Raw genomic sequence first — 19,011 nt, 5'->3', positions numbered from 1 at the left:
ACAGGAGGTCGTGGGTTCGAATCCCGGGCTCCGCCACCTGCCTGCTGGGTGACCCTGGGCAAGTCATTTCAGTGCGGTGCTAAGCGCTTAGTTCAGTGCTCTGCACATAGTAAGCGCTCAATAAATACGATTGATTGATTTCACTGCTCTGGGCCTCAGTGACCTCATCCGGAAAATGGGGATTGAGCCCGTGAGTCCAAGTGCCGAGGACACCTGTCTCCGTGTTTTGTTGCGTGTCTCCCCCTTCTAGACTGTGAGCCCGTTGTCGGGTAGGGACCGTCTCTATACGTTGCCGACTTGGCCTTCCCAAGCGCTCAGTACAGTGCTCTGCACACAGTAAGCGTTCAGTAAATACGACTGAATGAATAAATGAATGGGGAGGATACAGGGCGATCAGTTTGTCCCCCTTGGGGCTCCCGGTCTTCAGCCCCGTTTTACAGCCACATGTCTGCTGTGTGACCTTGGACAAGTCACTTAACTTCTCTGGGCCTCAGTTCATCTGGAAAATGGGGATGAAGACTGTGAGCCCCCCGTGGGACAACCTGATCACCTTGGAACCTCCCCAGCGCTTAAAACAGTGCTTTGCACATAGTAAGCGCTTAACAAATGCCATCATTATTATTATTATTATTCTCTGGGCCTCAGTTCCCTCATCTGGAAAATGGGGATGACGACTGTGAGCCCCCCGTGGGACAACCTGATCACCCTGTAACCTCCCCAGCGCTTAAAACAGTGCTTTGCACATAGTAAGCGCTTAATCAATGCCATCATCATTATTATTATTATTATTCTCTGGGCCTCAGTTCCCTCATCTGGAAAATGGGGATGACGACCATGAGGCCCCCCATGGGACAACCTGATCACCTTGTATCCCCCCTCAGCGCTTAGAACAGTGCTCAGCACATAGTAAGCGCTTAACAAATGCCATCATTATTATTATTATTCTCTGGGCCTCAGTTCCCTCATCTGGAAAAGGGGGATGATGACCATGAGCCCCCTGTGGGACAACCTGATCACCTTGTATCCCCCCTCAGCGCTTAGAACAGTGCTCGGCACATAGTAAGCACTTAACAAATACCATCATTATTATTATTACTATTATTCTCTGGGCCTCAGTTCCCTCATCTGGAAAATGGGGATGACGACTGTGAGCACCCCCCGTGGGACAACCTGATCACCTTGTAACCTCCTCAGCGCTTTGCACATAGTAAGCGCTTAACAAATGCCATCATTATTATTATTATTCTCTGGGCCTCAGTTCCCTCATCTGTAAAATGGGGATGACGACTGTGAGCCCCCCGTGGGACAACCTGATCACCTTGCATCCCCCCTCAGCGCTTAGAACAGTGCCCCGCACATAGTAAGCGCTTAACAAATGCCATCGTTATTATTATTATTATTCTCTGGGCCTTAGTTCCCTCATCCGGAAAATGGGGATGACGACTGTGAGCCCACCCATGGGACAACCTGATCACCTTGTATCCCCCCTCAGCGCTTAGAACAGTGCTCAGCACATAGTAAGCGCTTAACAAATGCCATCATTATTATTATTATTGTTCTCTGGGCCTCAGTTCCCTCATCTGTAAAATGGGGGTGACGACTGTGAGCCCCCCGTGGGACAACCTGATCACCTTGTATCCCCCCTCAGCGCTTAGAACAGTGCTCGGCACATAGTAAGCGCTTAACAAATACCATCATTATTATTATTACTATTATTCTCTGGGCCTCAGTTCCCTCATCTGGAAAATGGGGATGACGACTGTGAGCGCCCCCCGTGGGACAACCTGATCACCTTGTAACCTCCTCAGCGCTTTGCACATAGTAAGCGCTTAACAAATGCCATCATTATTATTATTATTCTCTGGGCCTCAGTTCCCTCATCTGTAAAATGGGGATGACGACTGTGAGCCCCCCGTGGGACAACCTGATCACCTTGCATCCCCCCCTCAGCGCTTAGAACAGTGCCCAGCACATAGTAAGCGCTTAACAAATGCCATCATTATTATTATTATTCTCTGGGCCTCAGTTCCCTCATCTGGAAAAGGGGGATGATGACCATGAGCCCCCTGTGGGACAGCCTGATCACCTTGTATCCCCCCCTCAGCGCTTAGAACAGTGCTCGGCACATAGTAAGCGCTTAACAAATGCCATCATTATTATTATTACTATTATTCTCTGGGCCTCAGTTCCCTCATCTGGAAAATGGGGATGACAACTGTGAGCCCCCGGTGGGACAACCTGATCACCTTGTATCCCCCCCAGCGCTTAGAACAGTGCTCAGCACATAGTAAGCGCTTAACAAATGCCATTATTATTATTATTATTATTATTATTATTATTCTCTGGGCCTCAGTTCCCTCATCTGCAAAATGGGGATGAAGACTGTGAGCCCCCCGTGGGACAACCTGATCACCTTGTATCCCCCACGGCGCTTAGAACAGTGCTCAGCACATATTAAGCGCTTAACAAATGTCATCATCATTATTGTTATTATTTCCAAATGAGGGAACTGAGGCCCGGAGAGGCCAAGTGACTCGCCCAAGGTCCCACAGCCGGGATTAGAACTCAGGACCTCCGACTCCCAGGCTCTACCCGCTAGGCCGCCCCGCCCCAGGGAGAGGTTGGAAGAGGCGCCCACACGCGTGTCAAACCCGTGTGCGTGTACATACGTGAGGAGGGGTCTGGACCCCAGTTGGAGTCTGGGGGCTTCTCTGCCTCTGGGCTCCGTCCCGTCCGGCGCTCACCCCGAGGGAGCGCTCAGTAAGTCACGACTCCGGCTACTGTCTGGACGCCGGTCCGAGACCCCTCCCCGTCGCGCCCCCCCCCCAAACCGGGGAGGGTCCGCCCAATGTCCAGTCCCGTGACCTTTGACCCCCGCCCCCCTCGCCCCGATACCCGAGGGCGACCCTCCCTCCCGCCCGCCAACGGGGACCGGTCGCAATGACGATAGCGGCGGCGCCGGTTGGGCGCTTACTACGTGCCGAGCACTGTCCTAAGCGCCGGGGAGGGTACGAGGTCATCGGGCTGTCCCACGCGGGGCTCACCGTCTTCATCCCCATTTTCCGGATGAGGTCGCCGAGGCACGGAGAGGCGAAGCGACTTGCCCAAACTCACGAGTGGCGGAGCCGGGATTTGAACCCACAACCTCTCTCAGGCCCGGGCTCTTTCCATTACTACTAATAATGGTGGTATTTGTTAAGCGCTTACTATGTGCTTACAAGCGCTTAGTACAGTGCTCTCCCCCTTCTAGACTGTGAGCCCACTGTTGGGTAGGGACCGTCTCTCTATGTTGCCGACTTGTACTTCCCAAGCGCTTAGTACAGTGCTCTGCACACAGTAAGCGCTCAATAAATGATTGATTGATTGTTGTGTAGGGACCGTCTCTCTATGTTGCCAACTTGTCCTTCCCAAGCGCTTAGTACAGTGCTCTGCACACAGTAAGGGCTCAATAAATATGATTGATTGATTGTTGTGTAGGGACCGTCTCTCTATGTTGCCAACTTGTCCTTCCCAAGCGCTTAGTACAGTGCTCTGCACACAGTAAGCGCTCAATAAAGACGATTGAATGAATGAATGCTCTGCACACAGTAAGCGCTCAATAAATTCGACTGAATGAATGAATGTGCCGAGCACTGTTCTAAGCGCTGGGGGGGGATCCGAGGTGCTCAGGTTGTCCCGCGGGGGGCTCACGGTCTTCATCCCCATTTTCCAGATGAGGTCACTGAGGCCCAAAGGAGTGAAATGACTTGCCCCAAGCCACACAGCTGACAAGTGGCGGAGCCGGGATTAGAACCCATGACCTCTGGCTCCCAAGCCTGGGCACTTTCCATTATTATTATGGATAATATTAATTAACCACAATAATGATAATGGCATTTGGTAAGCGCTTACTACGTGCCAAGCACTGTCCTAAGCGCTGGGGGAGATACAAGGTGATCGGGTTGTCCCACGGGGGGCTCCCAGTCTTCATCCCCATTTTCCAGATGAGGGAACTGAGGCCCGGAGAAGTGAAGTGACTTGCCCAAAGTCCCACAGCTGACAAGTGGCGGAGCCGGGATTAGAACCCATGACCTCTGACTCCCAAGCCTGGGCATTTTCCATTATTATTATGAATAATACTAATATTAACCACAATAATAATGGCATTTGGTAAGCGCTTACTAAGTGCCAAGCACTGTCCTAAGCGCTGGGGGAGATACAAGGTGATCGGGTTGTCCCACGGGGGGCTCCCAGTCTTCATCCCCATTTTCCAGATGAGGGAACTGAGGCCCGGAGAAGTGAAGTGACTTGCCGGAAGTCACACAGCTGACAAGTGGCGGAGCCGGGATTAGAACCCATGACCTCTGACTCCCAACCCTGGGCATTTTCCATTATTATTATGAATAATATTAATTAACCACAGTAATAATAATAATGGCATTTGGTAAGCGCTTACTATGTGCCAAGCACTGTCCTAAGCGCTGGGGGAGATACAAGGTGATCGGGTTGTCCCATTGGGGGCTCCCAGTCTTCATCCCCATTTTACAGATGAGGGAACTGAGGCCCAAAGAAGTGACTTGCCCCAGGTCACCCAGGGGACAAGTGGCAGAGCCGGGATTAGAACCCACATCCTATAATAATAATAATAATAATAATAATAATAATAATAATAATAATAATAATAATGATGATGATGATGATAATGGAAAAAGCCCAGGCTCGGGAGTCAGAGGACGTGGGTTCTAACTTGTCCTTCCCAAGCGCTTAGTACAGTGCTCTGCACACAGCAAGCGCTCAATAAATACGACTGAATGAATGAATCCCGGCTCCGCCACTTGTCCGCTGGACGACCTTGGGCACAAATACCATTATTATGACCACATCAGCAATAAAAATAATGATAATAATGGTATTTGTTAATTGATAACGGTAATAATAATAATACTAATGGTATTTGTTCATTCATTCAATCGTATTTATCAATCAATCGTATTTATTGAGCGCTTACCATGTGCAGAGCACTGTACTAAGCGCTTGGGAAGGACAAGTTGGCAACATAGAGAGACGGTCCCAACCCAACAGTGGGCTCGCATTGAGCGCTCACTGTGTGCAGAGCACTGTACTAAGCGCTTGGGAAGGACAAGTTGGCAACATATTAAGCGCTTAACGCTGTGCCAAGCCCTGTTCTAAGCGCTGGGGGGGGGGATATCGGCGCTTAGAACGGTGCTTTGCGCATAGTAAGCGCTTAATAAATACCATCATTATTATTATTAGAACATACAAGGCGATCAGGTTGTCCCACGAGGGGCTCCCGGCCTGCGTCCCCATTTTCCAGCTGAGGCCACTGAGGCCCAGAGGGGTGAAGCGAGCCCACTGCTGGGGAGGGACCGTCTCTCTATGTTGCCAAGCGCTTAGTACAGTGCTCTGCACATAGTAAGCGCCTCAATAAATACGACTGATGCTGAAGTGACCGGCCCCGCGCGGGATTAGAACCCGCGTCCTCGGACTCCGCAGCCCGGGCTCTTTCCGGTATTATCGCCGGCGCTTGCGGGGCGCCTACTACGTGCCCGGCCCCGTCCTAAGGCCCCCGGCCTTCGCCCCCGTTTCCCGGAGGAGGCCACCGAGGCCCGGAGGGGCGAAGGGGCTCGCCCGAGGCCCCCCGGCCCGCCGCCCCCTCCCCGCGGCCCTCCGGGATTTGCTCACGAGGCCTGTGCAAAGAGGCAGGTGTGTATTATCCGCGGGCCCGGGCGGGCGTTGTATAAATAACGTAGAAAAGCCCGCGGCCGGGCCGCCGCGCGTTAACAAAAATAGTAAAAACTCATTAAAAACGGCGTCTGAGGGAGGAGGAGGAGGAGGAGGAAGAGGCCGCGGTTCCTCCTCCGCCGCGGGCGCTCCGGGGTGGGCGTCCGCCGACGGCTCAGTAGCGTCCGAACATGTTGTTGGGCTGGGGCTGGCTGTCTGTGGACGGGAGAGGACGGGGGGCTGTACTGAGCGCCCCTCCCCGCCCCCCCCCCCCCGTCCCTCCAACCCCATCCCCCGGGGGGGGGCGGGAGCTTACTGGACAGCTGCTGCTGGAGCTGGCGGACCAGGGCGGCCGTCTGCTGCTGCTGCTGCGTCTGCTGGAGGCCTTGGCGCTGGAACTGAGAGGACGGCGGGGAGGGTGGGCTACTGGGGAGACGCCCCCTCCCCAAGCCCCCCACCCCCCTCCTAGACCGGGAGCCCGCCGTTGGGTAGGGACCGCCTCTAGATGCTGCCGCCTTGGACTTCCCAAGCGCTCAGTACAGTGCCCTGCACACAGTAAGCGCTCAGTACAGCACCCTGCACACAGTGAGCGCTCAATAAATACGATTGATCAATTGATTGATGGATCCCGTCTCCGCCATTTCCGGTCTCCCCACCCTCAGCTCCGCACACGGTGAGGGTCAGACCGTGGGCCCATCGCTGGGTCTATAGGTTGCCAACTGGTACTTCTCAGGCGCTTAGTACAGTGCCCTGCACACAGTGAGCGCTCAGTAAATACGACTGATCGATTGATGGATCCCGTCTCCGCCGTTTCCGGTCTCCCCACCCTCAGCTCCGCGCACGGTGAGGGTTGGACCGCGGGCCCGTCGCTGGGTCTATAGGTTGCCAACTGGAACTTCTCAGGCGCTTAGTACAGTGCCCTGCACACAGTGAGCGCTCAATAAATACGACTGATCGATTGATCCCGTCTCCGCCATTTCCGGTCTCCCCACCCTCAGCTCCGCGCACGGTGAGGGTCAGACCGCGGGCCCGTCGCTGGGTCTATAGGTTGCCAACTGGAACTTCTCAGGCGCTTAGTACAGTGCCCTGCACACAGTGAGCGCTCAATAAATACGACTGATCGATTGATGGATCCCGTCTCCGCCGTTTCCGGTCTCCCCACCCTCAGCTCCGCGCACGGTGAGGGTCGGACCGCGGGCCCGTCGCTGGGTCTATAGGTTGCCAACTGGTACTTCTCAAGCGCTTAGTACAGTGCCCTGCACACAGTGAGCGCTCAATAAATACGATTGATCGATTGATTGATTGATCCCGTCTCCGCCATTTCCGGTCTCCCCATCCTTAGCTCCGCGCACGGTGAGGGTTAGACCGTGGGCCCGTCGCTGGGTCTATATGTTGCCAACTGGTACTTCTCAAGCGCTTAGTACAGTGCCCTGCACACAGGAAGCGCTCAATAAGTACGATTGAATGAATGAATGAATGCTGGGGAGGTTACAAAGGACGGTCTCTATATGTTGCCAACTTTTACTTCCCAAGCGCTTAGTCCAGCGCTCTGCACACAGTAAGCGCTCAATAAATACGATTGAATGACTGAATGAATGTTGCCAACCTGTCCTTCCCAAAGCGCTTAGTCCAGCGCTCTGCACACAGTAAGCGCTCAATAAATACGATTGAATGACTGAATGAATGTTGCCAACCTGTCCTTCCCAAAGCGCTTAGTCCAGTGCTCTGCACACAGTAAGCGCTCAGTAAATACGACTGAATGACTGAATGAATGTTGCCAACCTGTCCTTCCCAAGCGCTTAGTCCAGTGCTCTGCACACAGTAAGCGCTCAATAAATACGATTGAATGACTGAATGAATGTTGCCAACCTGTCCTTCCCAAGCGCTTAGTCCAGCGCTCTGCACACAGTAAGCGCTCAATAAATACGATTGAATGAATGTTGCCAACTTGTACTTCCCAAGCGCTTAGTCCAGTGCTCTGCACACAGTAAGCGCTCAATAAATACGGCCGAATGAAGGAATGAATGATAAGGAATGAACGGATTGGCTCTACTGCTGCGGGGTGTGCTTTCCGAGCGCTTAGCACAGTGCTCTGCACACGGTAATAATGATACTAAAGATGGTGTTTGTTAAGCGCTTACTATGTGCCCAGCGCTGTCCGAGGCGTTGGGGTAAAACTAATAATAATAATAATAATGACGGTATTTGTTAAGCGCCTACTATGTGCCCAGCTCTGTCCGAGGCGTTGGGGTAAAACTAATGATAATAATAATAATAATAATAATAATATTAATTATGACAGTATTTGTTAAGCGCTATGTGCCCAGCACTGTCCGAGGCGTTGGGGTAAAACTGATAATAATAATAATAATATTAATAATGACGGTATTTGTTAAGCGCTATGTGCCCAGCGCTGTCCGAAGCGTTGGGGTAAAAATAATAATAATACTGATGGTGTTTGTTAAGCGCTTACTATGTGCCCAGCGCTGTCCGAGGCAATGGGGTAAAACTAATAATAATAATAATAATAATAATAATAATAATAATGACGGTATTTGTTAAGCGCTTACTATGTGCCCAGCGCTGTCCGAGGCGTTGGGGTAAAACGAATAATAATAATAATATTAATAATGACGGTATTTGTTAAGCGCTTACTATGTGCCCAGTGCTGTCCAAGGCATTGGGGTAAAAATAATAATATTAATGATGGTGTTTGTTAAGTGCTTACTATGTGCCCAGCGCTGTCCGAGGCATTGGGGGAAAACTAATAATAATAAAATAATAATAATGACGGTATTTGTTAAGCGCTTACTATGTGCCCAGCGCTGTCCGAGGCGTTGGGGTAAATCTAATAATAATAATAATAATAATGATGACGGTATTTGTTAAGCGCTTACTACGTGCCCAGCGCTGTTCTAAGCGTTGGGGTAAAAATAATAGTAAAAATAATGATGGTATTTGTAAAGCGCTTACTATGTGCCCAGTGCTGTCCGAGGCGTTGGGGTAAAACTAATAATAATAATAATGACGGTATTGGTTAAGCGCTTACTATGTGCCCAGCGCTGTACTAAGCATTGGGGTAATAATAATAATAATAAGAAGAATGATGGTATTTGTTAAGCACCTACTATGTGCCCATCGCTGTCCGAGGCGTTGGGGTAAAAATAATAATAATAATAATAATACTATTAATAATGACGGTATTTGTTAAGCTCTATGTGCCCAGCGCTGTCCGAGGCGTTGGGGTAAAAATAATAATAATACTGATGGTGTTTGTTAAGCGCTTACTATGTGCCCAGCGCTGTCCGAGGCATTGGGGTAAAACTAATAATAATAATAATGACGGTATTTGTTAAGCACTTACTATGTGCCCAGCGCTGTCCGAGGCGTTGGGGTAAAACTAATAATAATAATAATATTAATAATGACGGTATTTGTTAAGCGCTTACTATGTGCCCAGTGCTGTCCAAGGCGTTGGGGTAAAAATAATAATAATAATGATGGTGTTTGTTAAGCGCTTACTATGTGCCCAGCGCTGTCCAAGGCGTTGGGGTAAAACTAATTTAATAATAATAATAATAATGACGGTATTTGTTAAGTGCTTACTATGTGCCCAGCGCTGTCTGAGGGGTTGGGGTAAAACTAATAATAATAATGATGATGGTATTTGTTAAGCGCTTACTATGTGCCCAGCGCTGTTCTAAGTGTTGGGGTAAAGATAATAGTAAAAATAATGATGGTATTTGTAAAGCGCTTACTACGTGCCCAGCGCTGTCCGAGGCATTGGGGGAAAACTAATAATAATAATAATAATGACGGTATTTGTTAAGCGCTTACTATGTGCCCAGCGCTGTCCGAGGCGTTGGGGTAAAACTAATAATAATAATGATGGTGTTTGTTAAGCGCTTACTATGTGCCCAGCGCTGTCCGAGGCATTGGGGTAAAACTAATAATAATAATAATAATAATAATGACGGTATTTGTTAAGCGCCTACTACGTGCCCAGCGCTGTCTGAGGCGTTGGGGTAAAACTAATAATAATAATAATAATAATAATGATGGTATTTGTTAAGCTCTTACTATGTGCCCAGTGCTGTTCTAAGCGTTGGGGTGAAAATAATAGTAAAAATAATGATGGTATTTGTAAAGCGCTTACTATGTGCCCAGGGCTGTTCTAAGTGCTGGGGTAAATAATGATAATAATAATGGTATTTGTTAAACGCTTGGTTTGTGCCCAGCGCTGTTCTAAGCGCTGGGGTGATAATAATAATGATGATGGTATTTGTTAAGCGCTTAGTATGTGCCCAGCACTGTTCTAAGCACCAGGGTAATAATAAATAATAATAATGGTATTTGTTAACCGCTTACTATGTGCCTAGCACTGTTTTAAGCGCTGGGTAATAATAATAATAACAATAATCATAGTAATGATGATGGTTACTGTTAAAAGCCTAATATGTGCCCGGCGCTGTTCTAAGTGCTGGGGTAAAAATAACAGTAATAATAATGACAATGATGGTATTTGTTAAGCGCTTACTATGTGTCCAGCACTGTTCTAAGCGCTGGGGTAAATAATGATAATAATAATAATGGTATTTGTTAAGCACTTGGTTTGTGCCCAGCGCTGTCCGAGGCATTGTGGTAAAACTAATAATAATAATAATGATAATAATGACGGTATTTGTTAAGCGCTTACTATGTGCCCAGCGCTGTCCGAGGCGTTGGGGTAAAACTAATAATAATAATAATAATAATGACGGTATTTGCTAAGCGCTTACTATGTGCCCAGCACTGTCCGAGGCGTTGGGGCAAAAAAAATAATAATAATGACGGTGTTTGTTAAGCGCTTACTATGTGCCCAGCACTGTCCGAGGCTTTGGGGTAAAACTAATAATAATAATAATAATAATAATGACGGTATTTGTTAAGTGCTTACTGTGTGCCCAGCGCTGTCCGAGGCATTGGAGGAAAACTAATAATAATAATAATAATAATGACGGTATTTGTTAAGCGCTTACTATGTGCCCAGCGCTGTTCTAAGCGTTGGGGTAAAAATAATGGTAAAAATAATGATGGTATTTATAAAGCGCTTACTATGTGCCCAGCGCTGTTCTAAGTGCTGGGGTAAATAATGATAATAATAATAATAATGGTATTTGTTAAGCGCCTACTATGTGCCCAGCGCTGTCCGAGGCATTGGGGGAAAACTAATAATAATAATAATAATAATGACGGTATTTGTTAAGCGCTTACTATGTGCCCAGCGCTGTTCTAAGCGTTGGGGTAAAAATAATGGTAAAAATAATGATGGTATTTATAAAGCGCTTACTATGTGCCCAGCGCTGTTCTAAGTGCTGGGGTAAATAATGATAATAATAATAATAATGGTATTTGTTAAGCGCCTACTATGTGCCCAGCACTGTCCGAGGCGTTGGGGTAAAATTAATAATAATAATAATAATAATGACGGTATTTGTTAAGCGCTTACTATGTGCCCAGCGCTGTTCTAAGTGTTGGGGTACAGATAATAGTAAAAATAATGATGGTATTTGTAAAGCGCTTACTATGTGTCCAGCGCTGTCTGAGGCATTGGGGTAAAACTAATAATAATAATAATAATGACGGTATTTGTTAAGCGCTTACTATGTGCCCAGCGCTGTCCGAGGTGCTGGGGTAAAAATAATAATAATAATGACGGTATTTGTTAAGCGCTTACTATGTGCCCAGCGCTGTCCGAGGCGTTGGGGGAAAACTAATAATAATAATAATAATAATAATGATGACGGTATTTGTTAAGCGCTATGTGCCCAGCGCTGTTCTAAGCGTTGGGGTAAAAATAATGGTAAAAATAATGATGGTATTTGTAAAGCGCTTACCATATTAGGGAAAACTAATAATAATAATAATAATGACGGTATTTGTTAAGCACTTACTATGTGCCCAGCGCTGTCCGAGGTGTTGGGGTAAAAACAATAATAATAATAATGATGGTGTTTGTTATGCGCTTACTATGTGCCCAGCGCTGTCCAAGGCATTGGGGGAAAACTAATAATAATAATAATAATAATAATAATAATAATAATGACGGTATTTGTTAAGCGCTTACTATGTGCCCAGCGCTGTCCGAGGCGTTGGGGTAAAAATAATAATAATAATAATAATAATAATAACAATAATAATAATGACGGTATTTGTTAAGCGCTTACTATGTGCCCAGCACTGTTCTAAGCATTGGGGTGAAAATAATAGTAAAAATAATGATGGTATTTGTAAAGCACTTACTATGTGCCCAGTGCTCTTCTAAGTGCTGGGGAAAATAATGATAATAATAATAATAATGTTATTTGTTAAGTGCTTGGTTTGTGCCCAGCACTCTTCTAAGCGCTGGGGTGATAATAATAATGATAATGGTATTTGTTAAGCGCTTAGTATGTGCCCAGCACTGTTCTAAGCACCAGGGTAATAATAAATAATAATAATGGTATTTGTTAAGCGCTTATTATGTGTCCAGCACTGTTCTAAGCACTGGGGTAAATAATGATAATAATAATAATGGTATTTGTTAAGCGCTTCGTTTGTGCCCAGCGCTGTTCTAAGCGCTGGGGTGATAATAACAATGATGATGGTATCTGTAAAGCGCTTAGTATGTGCCCAGCACTGTTCTAAGCACCAGGATAATAATAAATAATAATAATGTTATTTGTTAAGCACTTACTATATGCCCAGAACTGTTTTAGGCAATGGGTAATAATAATAATAATAACAATAATCATAGTAATGATGATGGCATTTGTTAAGCGCTTACTATGTGCCCAGCACTCTTCTAAGTGCTGGGGTAAAAATAATAGTAATAATAATGATAATGATGGTATTTGTTAAGCGCTTACTATGTGCCCAGCGCTGTTCTAAGTGCTGGGGTAAATAATGATAATAATAATGGTATTTGTTAAGCGCTTGGTTTGTGCCCAGCGCTGTTCTAAGCGCTGGGGTGATAATAATAATGATGATGGTATTTGTTAAGTGCTTAGTATGTGCTCAGGACTGTTCTAAGCACCAGGATAATAATAAATAATAATAATGTTATTTGTTAAGCACTTACTATGTGCCCAGAACAGTTTTAGGCAATGGGTAATAATAATAATAACAATAATCATAGTAATGATGATGGCATTTGTTAAGCGCTTATTATGTGCCCAGCACTCTTCTAAGTGCTGGGGTAAAAATAATAGTAATAATAATGATAATGATGGTATTTGTTAAGCGCTTACTATGTGCCCAGCGCTGTTCTAAGTGCTGGGGTAAATAATGATAATAATAATGGTATTTGTTAAGCGCTTGGTTTGTGCCCAGCGCTGTTCTAAGCGCTGGAGTGATAATAATAATGACGATGGTATTTGTTAAGTGCTTAGTATGTGCTCAGGACTGTTCTAAGCACCAGGATAATAATAAATAATAATAATGTTATTTGTTAAGCACTTACTATGTGCCCAGAACTGTTTTAGGCAATGGGTAATAATAATAATAACAATAATCATAGTAATGATGATGGCATTTGTTAAGCGCTTACTATGTGCCCAGCACTGTTCTAAGCGCTGGGGGGGAAACGAGGTGATCAGGTTGTCCCCCGTGGGGCTCACGGACTCCATCCCCATTTTACAGGTGAGGGAACTGAGGCCCAGGGAAGTGAAGTGACTGGCCCAAGGTCACCCGGCAGACAAGTGGCAGAGCCAGGATTCGAACCCAGGACGTTTCGACTCCCGGGCGCGGGCTCTACCTGCTAGACCGTGCCGCGGTGGTTCCCCCATCCCCCACCCCGCCGAGCGCTTAGTCCAGTGCTCTGCGCGCAGAGAAGCAGCATAGCTCAGTAGAAAGAGCGCGGGCTTGGGAGTCAGAGGTCGCGGGTTCTAATCCCGCCACCGCCACCTGTCAGCTGGGTGACTTTGGGCAAGTCACTTCACTTCTCTGGGCCTCAGCTCTCTCATCTGTAAAGTGGGGATGAAGACTGGGAGCCTCACGGGGGACAACCTAATGACCTTGTATCCCCCCCAGCGCTTAGAACAGTGCTGGGCACATAGTAAGCGCTTAACAAATATCCAAATTATTATCTGGAAAATGGGGATGAAGACCGTGAGCCCCACTGGGACAACCTGATCACCTCGTATCCCCCCCAGCGCTTAGAACAGTGCTGGGCACATAGTAAGCGCTTAACAAATACCAATATTCTTATTATCTGGAAAATGGGGATGAAGACCCGTGAGCCCCGCGTGGGACAACCTGATCACCTTGTATCTTCCCCAGCGATCAGAACAGTGCTGGGCACATAGTAAGCGTTTAACAAATACCAAAATTATTATCTGGAAAATGGGAAAATGGGAAAATACCAATATTCTTATTATCTGGAAAATGGGGATGAAGACCGTGAGCCCCGCGTGGGACAACCTGATCACCTTGTCTCCCCCCCAGCGCTTAGAACAGTGCTTGGCACATCGTAAGCGTTTAACAAATACCAAAATTATTATCTGGAAAATGGGGATGAAGACCGTGAGCCCCGCATGGGACAACCTGATGACCTTGTATCCCCCCAGCGCTTAGAACAGTGCTGGGCACATAGTAAGCGCTTAACAAATACCCAAATTATTATCTGTAAAATGGGAATGAAGACTGTGAACCCCCCGTGGGACAACCTGATCACCTTGTATCCCCCCGCAGCGCTTAGAACAGTGCTCGGCACATAGTAAGCGCTTAACAAATACCCAAATTATTATCTGGAAAATGGGGATGAAGACCGTGAGCCCCCCCGTGGGACAACCTGATCACCTTGCATCCCCCCAGTGCTTAGAACAGTGCTGGGCACAGAGTAAGCGCTTAACAAATACACACCTTATTATTATCTGCAAATCATCATCAATCATCAATCGTATTTATTGAGCGTTTACTATGTGCAGAGCACTGTACTAAGCACTTGGGAAGTACAAATTGGCAACATATAGAGACAGTCCCCACATAGTAAGCACTAGTCGGAGAGTAAATTCTAAGAAAGCATATTATATAAAAGTGTCGGTCTTATATTTACCCCAGTGCTTAAAATAGTGCTTGGAACATAGTAAGCGCTTAACAAATACCCAAATTACTATTATCTGCACATAGTAAGCACTTAACTAATGCCATCATTATTATTATTATTATATAAGAGTGTATCTTACACTCATAAGAGAGTATATTATATAAGAATGTATAAGAGAGTATATTATAAGAGAATATATTATATAAGAGTGTCGGTCTTATATTTACCCCAGCGCTTAGAACAGTGCTTGGAACATAGTAAGCGCTTAGCAAATACCCAAATTATCATTATCTGCACATAGTACGATTGAATGAATGAGGGAATAGTAAGCACTTAACAAATGCCATCATTATTATTATTATTATATGAGTGTATCTTACAATCATAAGAGAGTACATTATAGAGGAATGCATAAGAGAGTATATTATATAAGAGTGTCTGTCTTATATTTATCCCAGCGCTTAGAACAGTGCTGGGCACATAGTAAGTGCTTAACAAATACCAAAATTATTATTATTCTCTGGAAACTTATTATTATATAAGACAGTATATAAGAGTGCATGTCTTATATTTACCCTAGCGCTTGGAACAGTCTGGGCACATAGTAAGCGCTTAACAAATACCAAAATTATTCTTATTCTCTGGAAAATTATTATATATTATATTATATTATATTATATGAGAGTATACAAGAGTGCATGCCTTATATTTACCCCAGCGCTCAGAACAGTGCTGGGCACGTAGTAAGCGCTTAACAAACACCAAAATTATTCTTATTCTCTGGAAAATGGGGACGAAGACCATGAGCCCTGCGTGGGTGTATATATAATTATATTATATTATATTATATTATATTATATTATATTATATGAGAGTATACAAGAGTGCATGCCTTATATTTACCCCAGCACTCAGAACAGTGCTGGACACATAGTAAGCGCTTAACAGACACCAAAATTATTCTTATTCTCTGGAAAACGGGGATGAAGACCGTGAGCCCCGCGTGGGTGTATTGTCTTATATTATATTATATTATATTATATTATATTATATTATAAGAGTGTATACAAGAGGGCATCCCTTATATTTACCCTAAAGCTTAGAACAGTGCTGGGCACATAGTAAGCGCTTAACAAACACCAAACTTATTCTTATTCTCTGGAAAACGGGGACGAAGACCGTGAGCCCTGCGTGAGTGTTTTGTATTATATTGTATTATATTATATTATATTATAGTATATTATAAGAGAGTATACAAGAGTGCATGCCTTATATTTGCCCCAGCGCTTCGAACAGTGCTGGGCACATAGTAAGCGCTTAACAAACACCAAAATTATTCTTATTCTCTGGAAAACGGGGATGAAGACTGTGAGCCCCGTGTGGGTGTATCGTATTATATTGTATTATATTATATTATATTATATTATATTATATTATAAGAGAGTATACAAGAGTGCATGTCTTATATTTACCCCAGCGCTTCGAACAGTGCTGGGCACATAGTAAGCGCTTAACAAACACCAAACTTATTCTTATTCTCTGGAAAATGGGGATGAAGACTGTGAGCCCCACATGGGTGTATTGTATTATATTATAATATGTTATATTATATTATATTATGAGTATACAAGAGTGCGTGTCTTATATTTACCCCAGCGCTTCGAACAGTGCTGGGCACATAGTAAGCGCTTAAGAAACACCAAACTTATTCTTAATCTCTGGAAAATGGGGACGAAGACCGTGAGCCCCGTGTGGGTGTATATATAATTATATTATATTATATTATAATATAAGAGAGTATACAAGAGTGCATGCCTTATATTTACCCCAGCGCTTCGAACAGTGCTGGGCACATAGTAAGCGCTTAACAAACACCAAACTTATTCTTATTCTCTGGAAAACGGGGACGAGGCCCGTGAGTCCTGCGTGGGTGTATTATATTATATTATATTAGAAGAGAGTGTACAAGAGTGCATGCCTTATATTTACCCCAACGCTTCGAACAGTGCTGGGCACATAGTAAGTGCTTAACAAACAGCAAACTTATTCTTATTCTCTGGAAAACAGGGATGAAGACCGTGAGCCCCGTGTGGGTGTATATATTATTATATTATATTATATTATATCATAGTATATTATATTATATTATTTTCTATTATAAGAGAGTATACAAGAGTGCATGCCTTATATTTACCCCAGCGCTTCGAACAGTGCTGGGCACATAGTAAGCGCTTAACAAACACCGAACTTATTCTTATTCTCTGGAAAACGGGGACGAGGCCCGTGAGCCCCGTGTGGGTGTATTGTATTATATTACATTATATTATATTATATTATATGAGAGTATACAAGAGTGCATGCCTTATATTTACCCCAGCGCTTCGAACAGTGCTGGGCACATAGTAAGTGCTTAACAAACACCAAACTTATTCTTATTCTCTGGAAAACGGGGACGAAGACCGTGAGCCCCGCGTGGGTGTATCGTATTATATTATATTATATTATATTTTACATTATAGTATACAAGAGTGCATGCCTTATATTTACCCCAGCGCTTCGAACAGTGCTGGGCACATAGTAAGCGCTTAAACGCCAAACTTATTCTCTGGAAAACGGGGACGAGGACGGTGAGCCCGGCGTGGGAGCGCTGTGATGGACGTGCCCGGGGCCTTACCATGGGCTGTTGCATGCCGAGCCCGGGGGGCTGCCCCTGGGCCTGGGGCACGGCGGCGGCGGCGGCGGCGGCGACCTGCGGCTGTTGCGGGGGCGGCGGGGGGCGGCGGCGGGGGCGGCGGGGCCGGCGGGGGCTGCGACGACGGCGGGGCGGCCGCCTGCTGCGCCTGCTGCGCCGGGGCCGCCCCCGCCTGCTGCTGCTGCTGCTGCTGCTGCTGCTGCTGCTGAGCCTGGAAAAGGTGACAGTTGGGCTATTTGGTGAGCGCCTCCCACCTGCCGGGCGCTGGACTGAGCGCCACGGCGGAGCCGAGGTCAGCGGGTAGTCGTCCCCCCCCCCCACCCAGGTTGGCTCAGGGGCTGGAGACTCGCAGGTGGTGGGGTTCTCATCCCGACCTTGGGCGAGTCGCTGTGTTCATTTGATCCTATTTATTTATTTATTATCTATTTATTATTATTATATATTATTATATCATCATCATCATCATCGATCGTATTTATTGAGCGCTTACTGTGTGCAGAGCACCGTACTAAGCGCTTGGGAAGGACAAGTTGGCAACATATGGAGACGGTCCCTACCCACCAGCGGGCTCCCAGTCTAAAAGGGGGAGACGGGGAACAAAACCAAACATACTAACAAAATAAAATAAATAGAATAGATAGGTACAAATAAAATAAATAAATAAATAGAGTAAAAAAAAAATATGTACAAACATATACACATATATACAGGTGCTGTGGGGAAGGGAAGGAGGTAAGATGGGGGGGATGGAGGGGGGGGCAAGGGGGAGAGGAAGGAAGGGGCTATTTATTTATCCAGAGGCACTTACAGGGCGTCTCTGGGCCTCAGTGACCTCATCTGTCAGATGGGGATGAAGGCTGAGAGCCCCACGGGGGACCACCCGATCACCTTGGATCTCCCCCAGGGCTTAGAACGGGGCTCGGCACATAGTAAGCGCTTAACTAATACCATCATCATTGTTATTATGCATGAGTGTATGTCTTATATCATCTCCCCCAGCGCTTAGAACAGTGCTGGGCACATAGTAAGTGCTTAACAAATAGCATCATCATTATTATTATTATATAAGAGTGTATGTCTTATATTTACCCCAGAGCTTAGAACAGTGCTTGGCACATAGTAAGCGCTTAACAGATGCCGTCATTATTATTATGTATTAGTGTATGTCTTTTATCTCTCCCAGTGCTTAGAACAGTGCTTGGCACATAGTAAGCGCTTAATACATAGCATCATCATCATTATTATTATATAAGAGTGTATGTCTTATATTTACCCCAGCGCTTAGAACAGTCCTTGGCACATAGTAAGTGCTTAACTAATACCATCATCATTATTATTATGTATGAGTGTATGTCTTATATCTCTCCCAGCGCTTAGAACAGCGCTTGGCACATAGTAAGCACTTAACAAATAGCATCATCATCATTATTATTATATAAGAGTGTATGTCTTATGTTTACCCCAGCGCTTAGAACAGTCCTTGGCACATAGTAAGCGCTTAACAAATGCCATCATTATTATTATTATATGAGTG

General features: G+C 45.6%; 1 protein-coding gene and 1 long non-coding RNA gene across 2 annotated transcripts in view; both read right to left on the bottom strand.

Moving 5' to 3' along the window:
- Positions 1–5,696: 5,696 nt before the first annotated feature.
- Positions 5,697–17,544, bottom strand: LOC119930132. The gene is made up of 3 exons (XR_005451629.1): positions 17,460–17,544; positions 6,038–6,119; positions 5,697–5,937 (listed from the first exon to the last, which is right to left on the bottom strand). It is a non-coding gene; the product is annotated as an uncharacterized LOC119930132 (long non-coding RNA).
- A 165-nt stretch (positions 17,545–17,709) lies between these two features.
- MED12 (mediator complex subunit 12) overlaps positions 17,710–19,011 on the bottom strand; it is a 98,269-nt gene continuing 96,967 nt past the window's right edge. Inside the window, 1 exon segment of the mRNA XM_038748411.1 lies at positions 17,710–17,746. Coding sequence (XP_038604339.1) covers positions 17,710–17,746 — 37 coding nt within the window.

The sequence above is a fragment of the Tachyglossus aculeatus genome, chromosome 6, assembly GCF_015852505.1.
Source record: "Tachyglossus aculeatus isolate mTacAcu1 chromosome 6, mTacAcu1.pri, whole genome shotgun sequence".
Lineage (NCBI taxonomy): Eukaryota > Metazoa > Chordata > Mammalia > Monotremata > Tachyglossidae > Tachyglossus > Tachyglossus aculeatus.
Note: the sequence above shows the minus strand (reverse complement) of the source record. Positions and strands in the feature narration are given on the sequence as shown.